This window comes from Prionailurus viverrinus, chromosome E2 (assembly GCF_022837055.1).
Source record: "Prionailurus viverrinus isolate Anna chromosome E2, UM_Priviv_1.0, whole genome shotgun sequence".
In the NCBI taxonomy this organism is placed as follows: domain Eukaryota; kingdom Metazoa; phylum Chordata; class Mammalia; order Carnivora; family Felidae; genus Prionailurus; species Prionailurus viverrinus.
The window spans coordinates 35,423,372-35,439,960 of record NC_062575.1 but is presented as its reverse complement, the minus strand read 5'-3'; the positions used below and the strand labels follow the sequence as shown (position 1 = coordinate 35,439,960).

Genomic DNA, 16,589 nt, shown 5'->3' with positions numbered 1-16,589 from the left:
GCCAGAGGCGCCAATCCAGGCCCAGGCTCTTGCCCCAGGACTTTGGCCTCCACCCGCTTTCCGCTTTCCGGCGCCCGACCTCCCCGAGGCTGAAGCGACTGGGTCAGACTTCTAGACTTAAAACGAAGTCGTTTATTTCAGTTTTGCTTTCACATTATGTTCCGATACAATCAAACCTCCTGGACGAACCTCTCGAACGAAAGTCCTGCGTGGAGCGCAATCACAGGTCCTGGGCGCCGGGCTAGTACGGCGGACGGACGCGGGATTCAGAGGCGCTGGTATAAAACATAAAGCTGCTCCGGGAAATGTGGGGCTGACGGTTCGGGACATCCAGGGGCGGAGGCGTGGGAAGCGTGCCGACTCCTCCAGTTGGGATTATTCCTGATGTATTTGGACTTCGAAAAAATCCCACTTCGCTTCCAGGCCGGTAGTGTCTCCTGGCCAGGCAAGATTTTGGCCAAAGCAGGGAGCACAGGCGAATGCGGGCTGGCTGTAGGCCTGGCGCAAAAAAAAAAAGCGCAGACCGGCTTCGCTAGAAGCCCTCAGGCCCAGGCCTTCCCACCAAGTCCCCGGCGCCTCTCAGCCTTGCGCTTCCACAACCCGCCCCCAAACCTCGCAGCTGGGGAAGATGCGGAGTTTAGAAAGCTGTTTCAGAAAAATAAAAGTCCCACTTCAACTTTATTGGGTTAAAGCAAAATTAAATCTTGGCTATTCACACGTATGTTACAGAGGACGAGGAAGCGTCCGGAAGAACCTCCTGGCATTTAGTGGAGCCACAGAACACGAGGGCATTGACAAGCATCAGAACATCAAGCAGCCTTAGATTTCACGATCACTCCGAATAGGACATAGAAATACGGAAATACAGCCAGTTTCCACTGGGAAGAGTTCTTTGAATACAAATGATATATATTTATATATGTTTTTGAACCAGTCACCACTAAGGTTAAGTCCTGTCTCTGCTAACAAGCAGCGGAGGACACAAAGTATCTTCAGCTAATTAACTCTTGAGCGGTGTTTTAAGAGCAATGCTTGCCAAATTAAAACTACCTCCCCCATTCAAAAAACAAAACAAAAACCTTATTCCCCTCTCCAAACTAAAAAAGGGGGAGGAGTATATTAGATTTCAGCAGGTGGAAAGATTCCGAGGGGGCTGAGGAGGAAGATATTTCACGTTATACAGTGAAATACAAAGTTTCTTTTGTATAAATTTTAGGGAACATGAACATGGGGGTAAGAAACAATGACAAGGCAGTCTCTCTTTCTTGATTACTTCAACCGGAATGGGGGAGGCGAGTTTATTTTTGGAAATGGGAGTGCGCAGAGCTAAGCAGAATTTGCTTCTCCTAATGAGGAAACGGACAAAGTTGTCCCACTGGCCGCCGGTGCACACCTTTTACCCGGATACAGCTGGGGACCATGTAGGAAGTTTCCAGTCTTGCCGTCTTCTCATTCCCCCTCCTGCCTTCCTCCTGCCTTCGCCCTCTCCCTGCCTCCATTACGGTGATGAGCCAGTCAGAGGGGAAAGACCAGGAATCCAGAGAAGGTCGAGTACTTCCAGCCCCCCATCAAGTTCCCCCGCTCCAGCTTGAGGTATGCTCGGTCGCCTTTCTCCATCTGGATGAGAACTCCATTGCTGGCGGCCTCCCGGGTCACGTCCTGGTCACCAGCAAAGGCTGAAATCACCGGCCACCCGTTTAACATGAGGCTTACCTGGGAAAGAGAAAGGCCTACTTCAGAGGCGCAACAGAGGAGGGTACCTAAGCAGCAGTGGAGATGCGAACCTTCCCCGCTTGGCTAACAACCACAAAGGCCTGGGAGCATGGTGGAAGGGGGTGGGTGGTTTAAAAAGGGGGCTCTGCAGCTTACTGCTGAGGGACCAGTGGGGCGAAAAACAGCCAATCTGGGTGACAAGAAGGGTCTGCCCCCAAAATGGGAGTCGCTTTCATTCCTAAAGCGCGCCAAGCAAAGCCTGACTGCGTTCTTTTACCCAGCTTAACGAACCCATAGGCAGCTCTGGTGTCCCAAGACATTCGCTTCCACCCCCACCCCTACCCCCTGCCCCACCCCGCTTCAAAGAGAAACTCGGGCAACTGGAGTTTCCGGGAGAACCAAGCCAAACCAAACCCTGCTTCCTCCCGGTCCTAGCTGCCTGACACAGTGGAGACACGGTAGGGAAGCTGGGCAAGGCTTCGGACTGATGAGAAATTCTGCCAGGGCTGCACTCTGTGCTTCATCCCCAGAACCGGCCGTGCCATCACCGCCTGGTTTTGCCCTTGCGGTGGCATCAGCAGCCAAAGGCCCAGCGCCCTCTCCCCAGCCGTGCATCCTGGCTCTTGTCTTTGCCCAAAGGAAACCTGGACACCTTTGGGAACCTGGAGGGACGGTGAGTGCTGACACGGGCACAGCTGGAGCCCAGGGGGAGCAGCACTACACCCGCCCCCTGCTCTCTCCACCCTTCAAGCGCTTGGGCTCGGCGCCCGCCGGTAGTTCAAAAACCCAGAGTCTCCAAAGGGATGCCAGGAGCACCCTTCCCATCCCGGCCCGAGCGTGGTGCTAAAGGCAAGCGCACAGGAGTCCAGGCTTCGGAGCTGGGACAGAGAATGAGGATACGGTCTGTGGAGCTGAAGGCAACGGTCGCAGAAAGCTTCTGGAAAGAGGAACTGTCTTTGATGCTAACCAGCAACCGCTACGGGAAATCCCTGGTATCCCGTAGGAAAAGGGGAAGAACCTCTTTGGAGGGGCCCAGAAGGCGAAGGCAGGAAACTCTGTGTGGGAAGAGGACTAGGTTCCAAGAGCCGGCGAGAGAAAAAAACAAGAGACAGTCCAAGCCACAGAACTATGAGGCCCTGCTACTCGTCCATCCAAGCAACCCCAGGCACATGCAGCTGCCCCTTCTATCTCCCACCCCCCATACAGCCCGCTCCACTCCAGCAGGTAATAGCCCTCTGCCGGGCCCGGGGCCTGACCCTGAGGCAGCGGCTGACCTGAATGGTCTGTCTGTTGTAGACTTTTACCACGTGGAAATTAAAACTGTAGATCCCTTTGCGCGGGGCGATGAAAGTACTGCGTTCTGAATCAAAGTTGTTCCCGATGTTCACTAGTACCTACAATGAGACGGGAACGAAGGGAAGTAGACAAGAGTCAGTCCCGAACTCCTGCTCCCGAGGCTCCGCAGAGCCTTGGAGTGGATCGAACATCAACCCTCCACCTCTCCCCCTCGCAAACCAATCTGATGGAGCGCTCACCTGGTCAAAGTAGATGATCATAGTGCGATTACTCATCTCGGACGGCTCGTGGTTGGTGCTTCTGATGGCAGAGAAAGCCACCTTGGCGCTGCCGGAACGCACAGAGATGCCGAGAGCTGTGCCCGTGGGATCGGACGTGGGGTTGGAGTCGCACACCACCAGGCACTTGCCTTCCAGCACGATGGGCTCCGTCTCATTCTGCCCGCGGGCCGGGCCCGCCAGCCACGCCGCCCCCAGCAGCAGCAGCTCCACGACGCCCAGCATCGCGGCGCCGGCGCCCACCCCGCCCCCCACCCCGGGGGCTGCCTGCGCCAGCCGCCCCCCCGCCCCAACCCCACTCCGAAGCCCCCTCCTCAGCTCCGTGCGCAGCTTCGCAGATGCCGCTCTGGACACTACTGCTCTTCCTTGCACTCCGTGGCAAGCGTGCCCCCCGCGCGATGCTCCCGGAGCCCCTCCCGGGCCTCAGGGGTGCCGCGGCTGCCCAGCCGCACTTGGATACATAGCCGCTACCGCTCGGTCCCCGCTGCTTCCGCCGCCTCCTGCTCGCACCCGCCGCTGCCGCCGCCGCCGCCGCTCTGAATTATTGATGCAGCCGGCGCTGCAGCCGGAGCGGGCGGAGAGCGCGCGCCAGGCACAAAGGCGCGGACCACGGCCTGGCCCCGCCCCCGCTGCCTCCCAGCCCGCCTCCCTCCACAGCTCCGCCTTCCCACTGGCCGAGGCTCCGCCTCCCAACCAATCCTAATGCGCCGCGCTCCCCGCTGAGCCAATGGAGGCGCTGTCCGCGCGCGGCCACCTGACCCGGGGCACCGTTGTTATTAGGCGCGGCGAGGCGGGCGGCGCGCGGCAGCAGGGTTGGGCTCTGGCCGGGAGTCGACTGAGGGAGCGAGGGCCGGGGGCGCGCGCGGGCGCGCGCGCGCCCGTGCCCGGACCTTCCGCCGCGGCAGCTAGCTCTTTCGCTTTCCGCCTCAGGCCGCGGTCTTGTTCAGCCCTCTCAGCCCTTCCGCGCGCCTCCAATCGCCGGCCCGCAGGTAGGAGGCGGCGCGCGCGCCCAGGTCGGGAATGGAATCAGCCGTGCGGGGGGCGCCCGCGTGTCGGCGCGCGGGGCGGGAGGGGAGCGCCCCCCAGCGGGCACAGGCGCGAGGGGCAGCCAGCGCGCGGGTGAGCTTGAGCGAGCGAGCCGGCCGGGCGACCCGGCTGCAGGGCGCGTGCGTGCGCGGCGGGGCGGGGGCGGGGCGGGGCCTGCGCCGTGGCCTCCCGGGGAGGCGCAGGTGCCGCGGTCCCAGGCCGGCTCACCGGATCCCGCGCCAGCCTCAGCACCTGGCTCCGCAGCCCTCGGCCACCGGGATGGAGCTCGCCCAGCCTCCCTTGCGCCCCTCTCCAACCCCCCTGTCTGCCGGCCACGGGGTTCCTTCCTTCCTTCCTTCCTTCCTTCCTTCCTTCCTTCATTTTTTCGGGATAGATCTTTGAACGTGTACGAAGTCGCAGGCACTGGGCCAGGCGCTGAGGATGCCGTGGCGAGCCAAAACAGACGAGGCCCGCCTTGGTGACTCTTTAGGCAGTAACTAGTACAGTGGCGTCGCACGCAGGCTCATTTATCTGATACCGTTTTCTCTTTTGCACTTACAATTTATATATTGCATCCGTATTTTTTCAATATATTGTGCACCTTTACTACTTGTTTTAGCCACACGTTCCTGCACATCAACGTTGAGTGTAGACACCAAATCTTGTGATGTATGGGCGATTTTTCAAGAGTAATTATGACCCTCCAAGAATTTTTGCCTCACTTATTGACTTAGAACTTTACACACACACGTAATCTCAAACAGGGAAGTAAAAATGCAGTTTTGCTATGTGGCGGGCAGAGGGGAGCTGCCGAGAAAGAGAAAAGGGCGCGTTCCAGCCCGAGGTGCCGGCAGGCGGAGACCTGAGGGATGAAAGTCTGCAGTTAACCAGGCGGAAGCAGAAGGGCGAACGGACCTCTCGGTTGTGTCCAGAGCAGAAGTGCCAGCTCCCGACGCTAAGCAGAGGCGGGTTGGGTTGCTGGCCATCGGGGCACCTGGCGCTCGGGTCACCCCTGTGCGACCTTGAACCTGAGTGCTCAGCCAAGCCAGAATGGACGTTCGGCTGGCTGCAGCCAGGCGCAAGCGCTGGGACCTGCAGGCGCGGACTGCCTGCACCTTCCTTTGGATCTCCGGGCTCGCTGCCCACAGGGTCTCCTGCCCCTGGGGTACTCGTTCCCCCACGCGGGGAAACCTGTCTTGGAATCGCCAATTGCCACACCTTTCAGATTCTCAGCCTTTGTTTCTTTTGAGACTTTGATAGCTGTCTAAAGAATTACCTTGGGGGAACCCCAGCTCCGACCCCCGCCTCTGTTTGGAGGACCACCGGGGTCACTGGGCTCGCTAAGAAAAAGGAAAGGGTGGGGAAAGAGGCAACAATTTTACTTTAAATTAAAATGACACAAAAATATTTTTTCAACTCCGATCTTTTTGAGACATCCCCAGAAAGCCTTGCCAGCTGCGATTACACCTAATGTGAGAGCATGAACTAGTTTAGGAGGTGAGAGGTGAATAACGAGACACCATGCAATATAGCGGCCATCCAGTATAGCTGGAAGCGGTGGGGGGGGGGGCGGGGTCCCTGGAGAAGCACTCGTGTAGAACCAACGGTACACTCTTCAGTCAGTCATTGGACAGATATTTCCTAAGTACCGGCTCTGTCGGGGAAAGCCAGCTTTTATGGCGCTCACAAGCAGGACTGAGATTACCTGGAGGGGGTTGGTCGCCAGCCCTTTCCTCTTCTTTTCATGATGAGGCTATAGTAGGGCAGTGCCCAAGCCTGAACTGCCATCCCTATACTGGTGATGCTCTATCTGGCATCTCCCATCTCAGTCTCTCTGCAGCCCAGGCCTTTCATACTGAATGCCCGTTGGACCTTTTTGCTTATACACCCTGCAGGCATGTTTAACTGACCCACACTTTGTCTCCTTCCTTGCCTCCCAAATTCTGTGCCTTCCTTCTTCACCTATTTCAATGACAACAGCCACACCCACCTGGGACCCCCACATCTAATTTGATTCCATCTCTATGTCCTATTGTTTGAATGATTCTCATAGGGCTGCCTATTTGGCATTCATCTTTCTGGCCCAGGCTACTTCAAGAGCCTCCTAATTTATCACTGAGGGATTAGTGCAACAATTGCACCCTGGCTTTGCTAGATAATGTTTAATCTTCCATTTGATGAATATCTGTTGAATGCTTTGAGGTATCCTCCTCACTCCTCTGGCATTCTCCATCCCTCTTCCACATGGTATATTTTCAAAAAATAATGAATATTAATTTAATGTTAATATTTCCTGAGTTGTGAGGATTAAAGGAGATAGTATATAAGGGGAGGGAGATCCATTAAGCACCTCAAAAGCAGTCATGTTTATTTTTAGCATTGTCACATTTTAGACTTCGAATTCTTTTAGCTGCAAGTGACAGAACCCATTCAAACTGTCTTAAGTATAAAGGAGTTTATGTGGTTAATGCAAGAAAGCCAATGGGTACATCTTGCCAGTGGAAATATGGCTGGATCTACCAAAGTTATTATGATCTTTCATTTCTGGCTTTGGCTTCATTTTCAGACAAGTCTTTTTCATATGATAGTCCCTTAGATGCTACTGCCAACTTAGTCCTAGCAAGAAAGAAAGAGTGCTTTTTGTTTAATATTTGCAACAAAAGTCTCAGGACAATCTGAGGTGCTAGCCCCTGTCTGGGCATGGAGAATGAACCACTCTCCTGACTGAACTTGGATTCAGGTGTCTTCCTCTGAAAAGGGGTTTGTTAGCCCCACATTGTCTAGGCTAGGGACATTCTCCAAAGAAAAATTACAGAAGGGATGCTGGCAGGCAAAAACAACGTATGTCTATTTTAGTCTCTCTCAGAGGGTTGGATGCAATATATTTCACCCCAAAACAATGGTGATGAAGATGGATACAGTAGCCAGAACAATAGATAGGTTTGTCTTGGTCCTTTTGGATCTTTAAGACCTCAGCTAAACATGAAATTAGATGCTATCAACATGATGTTACTGAAGGTTTAGCTTTGAAGCGTGGATGCACTTTGAATGGTAGAGCCACATAAGTACAAATAAGTAATTGTCACATTCTATTCCAAAATATTCTTTTGACAACATTATATTGGGATTGGCTTTTTCTATTCATCTTTTAGGTTCCTAAAAAGGTGAAAATTTCATTTCTTTGTGGATAAGCACCTAAAATTCTTTATCGTTTATCAATTAATAAAAAGAAATGGAAATTTGAGAAGGTCTAAATAATAAAAAAGGTCGAGTTAGGTCATATTTGAAATTTAAGACTTTAATCTGCTAAGGTTTTTCAGGTGTTGAACTATTGGTAAAATATTATAAAACCATCGATCTGAAGCATTTAATGTATCATAGAGATTTAGGCAACTTAAAAGATTGCAGATGATGAATGTGCTGTTATGTCCTTTACCTGCTGCTCTAAATTCAGCCTTCTGTTTTGGTGAAGTAAAAGGTTTATTACCTTTCACTGTATTCTGAATTTCCCACCACAGTGCATTTTGAGAAATGAATATTAACAGCTGTCTTGATTCCCCCATCGCCCCACATCCTGGGGAAAATACAATCTATTGTTGGAATAAGAGAGCATGTTCAGGAAAAGGGGAATATTTTGTCAAAGGATGTGCAATGAACTCATCCTTTTATTAAGTCAAAATGGATTCTCTAGTGTTTATATACATCAAACAGTGTTTCTTCTCTTGGTCATGGTTCAAAGGCTCCAACATACAATTCCTTAGTATTTAGTCAATTTGCCTATAAAGAAGAAGAGAATGGCTAGTTTGTTCTAAAGTCTTAAATTTAGTATTTCAAGGGTCAAGGTCATTTCAAATTAAGCTTGGATCAATGCTATAAAATATGAAAATGATCCTAAGTTGTACAAAGTATGAAATATTTTAAATTTCACCAAAATCTGCCTTCCTGGGTATGTCTTTTTTTTTTTTTTTACACCTACTCAGATTCATTCTAAATGCAATATTTTTGCTATTTAGGTTTTAAAAGTTACATTACAAAATAAACTTTGTAATTGGACACTTTTATTAAATGCAGGAAAATGCAGGATTGCTTTTTAATGAAGGCCAGATTTGTGGTAACATTTTAATTCTTTCCCCCCAAAAATCTTGGATCATAAAAAAAAAGTATATTCAAAATATCTTGAGCTCTTATGTTAATACCAGATTATGCATTTTCTAGCCTTGTTCAGAAGGAGAGACTATGTGTCTTCTAAATTGAGAGATATTGGCACCATTTTTAAAATTATACCTTGAATCTGCTGTGGTATGTGCTGGTAGTAATTTTATGTGAAGCTGTTGTTCAAGCACATGCCATTAAGGTCAAAGGGGGGAAAAAGGAAATAATGTAATCCTACAAAGCTGCTCTTGAGGGAAAAGTCACATAGGTAACATCAAACAGTAGTTGGAATTTTTCCAAGAAGTAATTATCTGTGTGCTTTTGGGGTGGTTGGTTATGGGGACAGACCAATGTTTGACCAATTCAGCATTTATTGAGTGCCTGCAATGTGCAAGACACTGTTTTAGGACCTCTGGCTACTGCAAAGATGAATCACCCATGCTTCCTGCCCTCCAGGACCTTGTTTAGTGGTAGTCAGGGATGCATACCTGGAGAACCTCCACTTAAGACTTCCAGGTGTACTCAGAAGGCTTCTTAGTAGTGGGGCTACCTAAGTTCTCATGTGGTAGCTTTGGTCAGTCTCTGTATTAGTTTGCATTTACCCTGTAATCCGAGGACATGCAAAAATTACACACATACATATAAAATTAATAGATTAGAGAACATTGAAACAAACATTTCACGTATGTACTTCACATGCATTTGGCATTTATCAAAGAAATGGTGTATGTTGTCATCATTGGTGGGTGGCTGGGTTAAATTTTGTGAAAAGTATCACTAATCGTAATAGGTCTCAGGAAAATTTCCTAGAGTTTGCATTCATTGACAGTAGTATAGACTTCCCGCAGCTCAGAGTGCTGTGAGGATGGGGTGTTAGAGAGAGGTCTGCTTAACTGGAGGACTTATTGAACCACAGACTTCTGTGTTACCAGGAGGTAAATGAAAGGAAGAGATTAAATAGAATTTGAAGGAGGGAAAATTCAGAAGGAAAAGGAGGTTTGGGGTTTTTTTTTAGCCATTCTGACAGGTGTGAAGTGTTATCTCATTGTGGTTTTGATTTACATCTCCCTGATGATTAGTGATTCATGTATCTGTTGGCCCTCTGGATCTCTTCTTTGGAAAAATGTGTTTTCAGGTCCTCTGCCCACTTTTAATCAGATAATTTGTTAAGGGCTTTTATATTTTTTAAAAATTTTTTTCCCAAAATGGTATTTTCTGGTTGACTTCTTAGAAATTAGGTCAGAGGAGCATGCTTAGTCTTGCGCCTCCGCTTCAGGCCTCAGCGACAGTTATGTGACTGAGCTCGCTGGTGCTCTGCTCCCCTGGCACTGAGCCACACCCTGCCTTCCTCTTCTCTGTTTTTGCCCCTAGAAGCTGATTCCTTCCAATTGGCTTCTGTTTGGGCCAGTGGAATGTAAAAGCAGAGGATCGGAGAGAAGAGGAGAGAGAAGTTGGGGTATTTCTTCCTGCTCTGTCCCTTCAGTGCAGGTGGTATGAAGTAATGACCCTCAAAAACCTCTGGCAGTAGCTTCCCCTTTTCAGGATTGTAGCTCCTGCTCTGCAGCCTTTCCTGCTCTCTTGGGCTCCAGCTGTCATGTCAGTAACATTCTCCCCCCTTTGTATCTCCTGCTTTGGGAAGGCTGGGCTGGTGGGGGGGGAGGGGTGGTGGTAGTGCCGGTTTCTAGGTTATTCCATCTTGTGTTCATGTTGATTCCCCTGACCCTGCCAACACCTCTGTAGGTTGTCCCTTCATTAAAAATCTCTCCATTTGAACTGAGTTTAATTCTGTTTCCTCCTGGGATCTCAATGATACACTGTACCAGAACGAAACCTTGCTTCACCTTCAGAACCAACAGATTTGATACATTTTATCCTCCTGTAGAACCATTAGTTTTTGAAGTATTGGTTGTATCATAGAAAATCACTATGTTAACCCCCAATTTATTACAACATCAGATTAGATACGTGATATTATCAAAGTTGTTATATTTCAAACAAAAGTATTCATATTGTTTTAAAAATTAAATTTAATGCAATTATGCTGTTTTCTGAATATTGAAATAAAAATATTAAAAGAAATACTCCTTAAAGTAGCAAATGCTAAATCTCCAAAAAATAATCCTATCCAGCTGCAATACAAGAATGTGTTAATATCTTGAGGAAAAAAATAGTATTATTTTGTGAACTTATAAAGCTATTTTGAGTTTTTAAAATATGAAAACCTTAGGGATGCCTGGATGGCTCACTCAGTTAAGCATTGGACTTGGGTTCAGGTCATGGTCTTATGGTTTGTGAGTTCAAGCCCCACATCAGGCTCTGCTGATGGCTCAGAGCCTGGAGCCTACTTTGGGTTCTGTGTCTCCCTCTTCTCTCTACCCCTCCCCCAACTCATGCACTCTCTATCTCAAAAATAAATATTTAAAAAAATTTATAAGGTGAAACCTTATTAAAATATGTTTTATTATTGGGAAAGTATGACAATTACTGCTATTTGCTTTTTAAGCTTATAAACTTTTATCTGTGCATATTCTCAACAAATAAGGATTTTACTGTTATTGTATAAAATTGGTACTATTTTAGATTTTAAAATACCAGATTGAAACCAAACCACAATAATGTGTATTTCAATGTATAGGTACTAATGAGGGAATCCTTTTTTAGCCCATTAAATTTTTTTTTAATTTTTTAATGTTTATTTTTGAGATAGGAAGAGAGCACAAACTGGGGAGGGACAGAGAGAGAGAGAGAGCGGGACAGAGGATCCAAAGCAGGCTCCACACTGACAGCAGTGAGCCCAATGCAGGACTTGAACTCACAAACCATGAGATCATGACCTGAGCCAAGGTCACATGCTCAACTGACTGAGCCAGCTAGGTGCCCCTTTAAAAAAATTTTTTTTAAGATTTTATTTTTTTAAATAATCTCTAGGCATAGTGTGGGGCTTGAACTCACAACCGCAAGATCAAGAGTCACATACAGTACCAACTGAGCCAGCCAGGTGTACCTGAGTCCATTTAATTTAATTATCCATTTCACACCTAGGCCCAGTATTTTTTGTGATCCTTACCCAAGCAGTATAAAGGCTACTAAGGAAACATAAAACAATTAGAAAGTAACTTTTGGCAAGTAAACGACCCATAAGTGGCAACAAAAGTTAGAATAAATTTAATGAAAATATCAATTAAATCTTAGTGTTTACTGGTCCAGAAGAAAGGCTGGTTGGATTCCTATTTCATCTGGTTGTTGCAGCCACATACTATATACTGTAACTGTTTTTAAATAACTATAGATGTACTGAAACCTATCTATGGTCTTGCTATTATAAAATTTCAGGAATAGTCCATCATTACTTATTATGAAATCGATCCCAATATTTACTGCACCAACAATATCAAGATGACAGGGTATATTGCAGTGAGACCACTATGGCCTTTTTAGATAAATAAATATCAGAATTTGGGGTCTTTTAACCTAGAGTGTCTTTTTTTTTAATTGTTTTCTTATTTTTATTTTTTTAGTTTATTTATTTTTGAGAGAGAGAGAGAGAGCAGAAAAGAGGCTAGAGAGATTTCCAAGCAGGCTCTGTGCTAACAGCACAGAGCCTATCGCAGGGCTCAAACCCATAAACTGAGAGATCATGACTTGAGCCGAAATCAAGAATTGGATGTTTAACTGACCGAGCCACCCAGGCACCCTTAATTTTTGTTGATGTTTATTTATTTTTGAGATAGAGAAAGACAGAGCATGAGCAGGGGAGGGAGGGAGGGAGGGAGGGAGGGAGAGAGAGAGAGAGAGAGAGAGAGAGAGAGAGAGAGAAACACAGAATCCAAAGCAGGCTCCCGGCTCTGAGCTGTCAGCACAGAGCCTTATGCAGGGCTCGAACTCACAGACCACGAGATCATGACCTGAGTGAAAGTTGGACATTTAACTGACTGAGCCACTCAGGCACCCTAGAGTGTCTTTTTGTCTTAACTGAGGTATAATTGACATATAACATTATATTAGTTTCAGGTATACAATGTAATTATTCAATATTTGTACATATTGAGAAATCACCAGAATGAGTCTAGTTAACATCCATCATTGCACATGGTTATAATTTTTTTCTTGTGATGAGAACTTTTAAGATATACTTTCTTAGCAACTTTCAAATACACGATACAATATTATTAGCTACAGTCACCGTGCTATACATTATATCCCTAGCGCTTATTTACTTTGTAACTGGAAGTTTGTACCTTTTGACTCCCTTCTCCCATTGTGCCCACACCCTGGAGTGTCTTCCTTTCTTTCTTTCTTTCTTTCTTTCTTTCTTTCTTTCTTTCTTTCTTTCTTTCTTTTTAGAGAGAGAGAGAGAGAGAGAGAGGGAGAATCTTAAGCAGGCTCCACACTCGGTGCAGAGCCCTTCTAGGGGCTCAGTCCTACAACCCTGCAATCATGACCTCAGCCAAAATCAAGAGTTGGGACCCTCAACAGACTGAGTTACCCAGGCTCCCCCTTGGAGTGTCTTGAAACTTAATTTTTATCAACTGGGCTGCCTACATTTTACAGATTGGGGCCCAGGGAGGGGAGGCTCCCTGAGACAATCCATGTAACACGGTGGTTCTTGTGTAGTCTTCTAAAAGCAGAATGCAAAAGCTAAAACCCCACTCCAGTGGGTGGGCAAGAGCCCTTTAATAAGTTTTATAACTCTGTGTTTAGTTTTCTTATCAAACAAGTAGGAATAGAATAAGCATCTACCCTAAGGATGGAATGAGATGATCCACGGATTAGCCTGAACCTGGCATGTGCTATCCAATCCATGAGTGCTACTGTGCTTCTCCTGTCTGGGCGCCCAGGTAGGAGGAGTGCCAAATTAGAACCCCAGGTGCCACCTCCACTGCCCCAGGCTTGCTCCAGATTCATCTTGAGGTTGACCAGGCACCTACCTGGCCATTTGCCAGTGGTTTTTCTTCTGTTGCTGCACAGAAGTTCAGGCAATAATGTCTTTGATTTTGATAAATGTATTCCATCAGATGTCCTCATGCCCAAATTTATTATTCATTTTTGAGAAATAGAGAGTGAGAGAGAATGAGCTGCGGAGGGGCAGAGAGAGGGGGATAGAGGATCCGAACTGGGCTCTGAGCTGCTAATAGCAAGTCTGATGCGGGGCTCGAACTCATGAACTGTGAGATCATGACCTGAGCTGAAGTCAGGCGTTCAACCAACTGAGCCACCCAGGTGCCCCCCTTATGCCCAAATTTAAAACAAGGCTATTTATATACCCCGATAACAATATACATACAGCTTCACAAACACATCATGCACTGTATTTCTATTTTCTCTATTTATTTATTCACTCAACTAATGTGCGTTAACCACCCACTATGTGACAGGTATTTGTTGTGGGGATCAGGTATACATGAGTGAAAAAACTGGGAAGACTTCTGGCCCTCTATGGAAGATATCTGGGAAGAGATTTGATTTTGTGGAAAACATGTTCTCATTATGAATTTTACCACTATAATAGTAAAACTAAATTGTCCCCATCTCATTGGTGCACAGTTATGAGACTACAGGGTGTGTGTGTGTGTGTGTGTGTGTGTGTGTGTGTGTGTGAGTGCGTGTGTGAAATACTGTTAAAAAGATATTAACTGCCAACTCAGGAGTTGGGTATATTTTTCTGAATATAATTTATTGTCAAATTGGTTTCCATACAACACCCAGTGCTCATCCTAACAGGTGCCCTCCTCAGTGCCCATCACCCACTTTCCCCTCTCCCCCACCCCCCATCCACCCTCAGTTTGTTCTCTGTATTTAAAAGTCTCTTATGGTTTGCCTCCCTCCCTCTATGTTTGTAACCAGTTTCTCCCCTTCCCCTCCCCCATGGTCTTCTGTTCAGCTTCCCAAGATCCACATATGAGTGGTCATATGATATTTGTCTTTCTCTGACTGACTTATTTCACTTAGCATAATACCTTCCAGTTCCATCCACATTGCTGCAAATGGCAGGATTTCATTCTTTCTCATTGCCAAGTAGTATTCCATTGTATATATAAACCACATCTTCTTTATCCATTCATCAGTTGATGGACATTTAGGCTCTTCCCATAATTTCGCTATTGCTATAAACATTGGGGTACATGTGCCCCTATGAATCAGCTCTCCTGTATCTCTTGGATAAATTCCTAGCACTGCTATTGCTGGGTTGAAGGGTAGTTCTATTTTTAATTTTTTGTGGAACCTCCACACTGTTTTCCAGAGAGGCTGCACCAGTCTGCATTCCCACCAACAGTGCAAGACGGTTCCCGTTTCTCCACATCCTCACCAGCATCTGTTGTTTCCTGATTTGTTCATTTTAGCCACTCTGACCGGTGGGTATTTTTTTGAATGACATTAAAAGTTTTTTCATTTCTATCTTGGAATTTAAATTGGAAAATCATTAACATTATAAATTTATGTTGTCATTTCCATTTTTAAATTCAAGGGACACCAAAGGCTATGAATCTGATTGTAATTGTAAGGTGAAGGTACTTATGTTGCATTAGCACATTTTTGTCAATTGAGAGTGGTTTGCTTATTTTTAGCCTATGGAAGGTTTTAAAAATAAAATTTAATGCACCCTTTAAATATTCCTTGTTTTAAAGGTACTCCATTTTAAAACATGCCAAGAGAAGAATTTGATGTCTGTGTTTGAGGTCAAAAATAGGGAGCCTAAGACCATTCTCTGCTTTGGCCTGCCTCCCTCCTTTCTGAAAATGCCTGTCTGACCTTCCAGCACACTCTTGGGCTCAGGAAGTGTATGTGTGCAGCTTTTTGGAGAAGTTTCTATCTTCCCACTCCATGACCACGTGAACACTTCCTGCATGTCTTTCTCTGCTCACAACTGAGTACTCTTCTCCCCAGCCCCTTAGGGAACAGGGAAGGGAGGCCCTGACATTGTGCTTGTGTAAACATAATTGAGAGATTTCCATGTCTCTTGCACCTTCATAAATGATTTTGTGTATTATGCTGGGACAGTAGTTCTTTAAATAGAATATCCTCCCATGGAAATCGCCCACAGTGCTGAGAGTACACCTTGCAAAAGGTGAGACTAGAGTATAGGGTGCATCCTCAGCATTGCCTAAAGGCTGAAGTTAGGGCTCTCTGGAATATCGAAAACAAATTTATAGCAGTTCATTAGTGTAAGGAATCATGAAAACAGTGTGCCGCCGTTACCTGTGGAGACAACAGTTACCAAGCGAGTGCAGACATGAGGCTCTGAAGACAAAGCTGCTTACAAGGGCTCTCGTTCATTCTAGAGAAACCCACTTGCCTATTTTGAACCACATTTCTTTAGAGCATATGTCTCACTGTGCAACCAAAAGGGTGTTTATATCCTAGTCACTTGGCAAAAATTCTGTTGTTGCTTCTGAGAGATCCAGTTTAAGCCTGAATCACGGAGCTGGGAAAAAGATGGTCTTTGGTCGTCTGAAGAAATGACCCTAGTGCAAATTTAGACAGTTATTTTTTTTCTTTTGTTCCCCATAATATTGTTGCTGCATGGAACTACATTTTTTAACTAGAAGAGAAGTAGAGTCCTAAATCAGTTCAGTTATTCCCACTTGTTTGAAATGAGGACATTTGTTTCTATTCAGTGAGATGAGACCAGTTGGGAACTTGCCATGATATTTCCATTGGCCACTGAATTATGTCAATTGCAACATATTTCTTCAGGTACTTGACAATTTCCAAACAGTTGCTCTTAAAAAGTCTATTTGAGGGGCACCTGGGTGGCTCAGTTGGTTCAGCATCCAACTGTGGCTCAGGCCATGATCTTGCGGCTCATGGGTTCAAGCCCTGCCTTGGGCTCTGCACTGACAGCTCAGAGCCTGGAGCCTGCTTGGGATTCTGTGTCTCCCTCTCTCTCTTTGTCCCTCCCCTGTTTGTGCACTCGCTCGCTCTCTCTCTCTCTCTCTCTCTCTCAAAAAAAAAAAAAAGTATATTTGATACTCAATGGGGAGAAAGCAGGTGCAAAAGTATATTTATAGGGTGCATTTTTAGAAGATGTATTTATAGAGGGTGACTGGTATGTCAACATGTTGGTTTATTATTATCTTTGGTTAAGATTATGGTTATTTTTACCTTCTTTACAGTTTTGGTGTT

The 16,589-nt window shown here is 46.4% G+C and overlaps 1 protein-coding gene across 1 annotated transcript; it reads right to left on the bottom strand.

Moving 5' to 3' along the window:
• Window positions 1-695: 695 nt before the first annotated feature.
• CBLN1 (cerebellin 1 precursor) lies at window positions 696-3,512 on the bottom strand. Its single transcript, XM_047836266.1, has 3 exons — window positions 3,249-3,512; window positions 2,988-3,107; window positions 696-1,713 (listed from the first exon to the last, which is right to left on the bottom strand). The coding sequence occupies exons 1-3, from the start codon at window positions 3,510-3,512 to the stop codon at window positions 1,516-1,518; spliced, it is 582 nt and encodes a 193-aa protein (XP_047692222.1). The 3' UTR covers window positions 696-1,515.
• Window positions 3,513-16,589: the final 13,077 nt, after the last annotated feature.

Excerpts from the sequence above, each read along its gene's own strand:
- CBLN1 (XM_047836266.1), bottom strand. The coding sequence starts at position 3,512 with ATGCTGGGCGTCGTGGAGCTGCTGCTGCTGGGGGCGGCGTGGCTGGCG. Across the intron at positions 3,108-3,248 it reads TGATCATCTACTTTGACCAG|GTACTAGTGAACATCGGGAA; the intron begins GTGAGCGCTCCA and ends GTCTCATTGTAG. Across the intron at positions 1,714-2,987 it reads ACAACAGACAGACCATTCAG|GTAAGCCTCATGTTAAACGG; the intron begins GTCAGCCGCTGC and ends TCTCTTTCCCAG.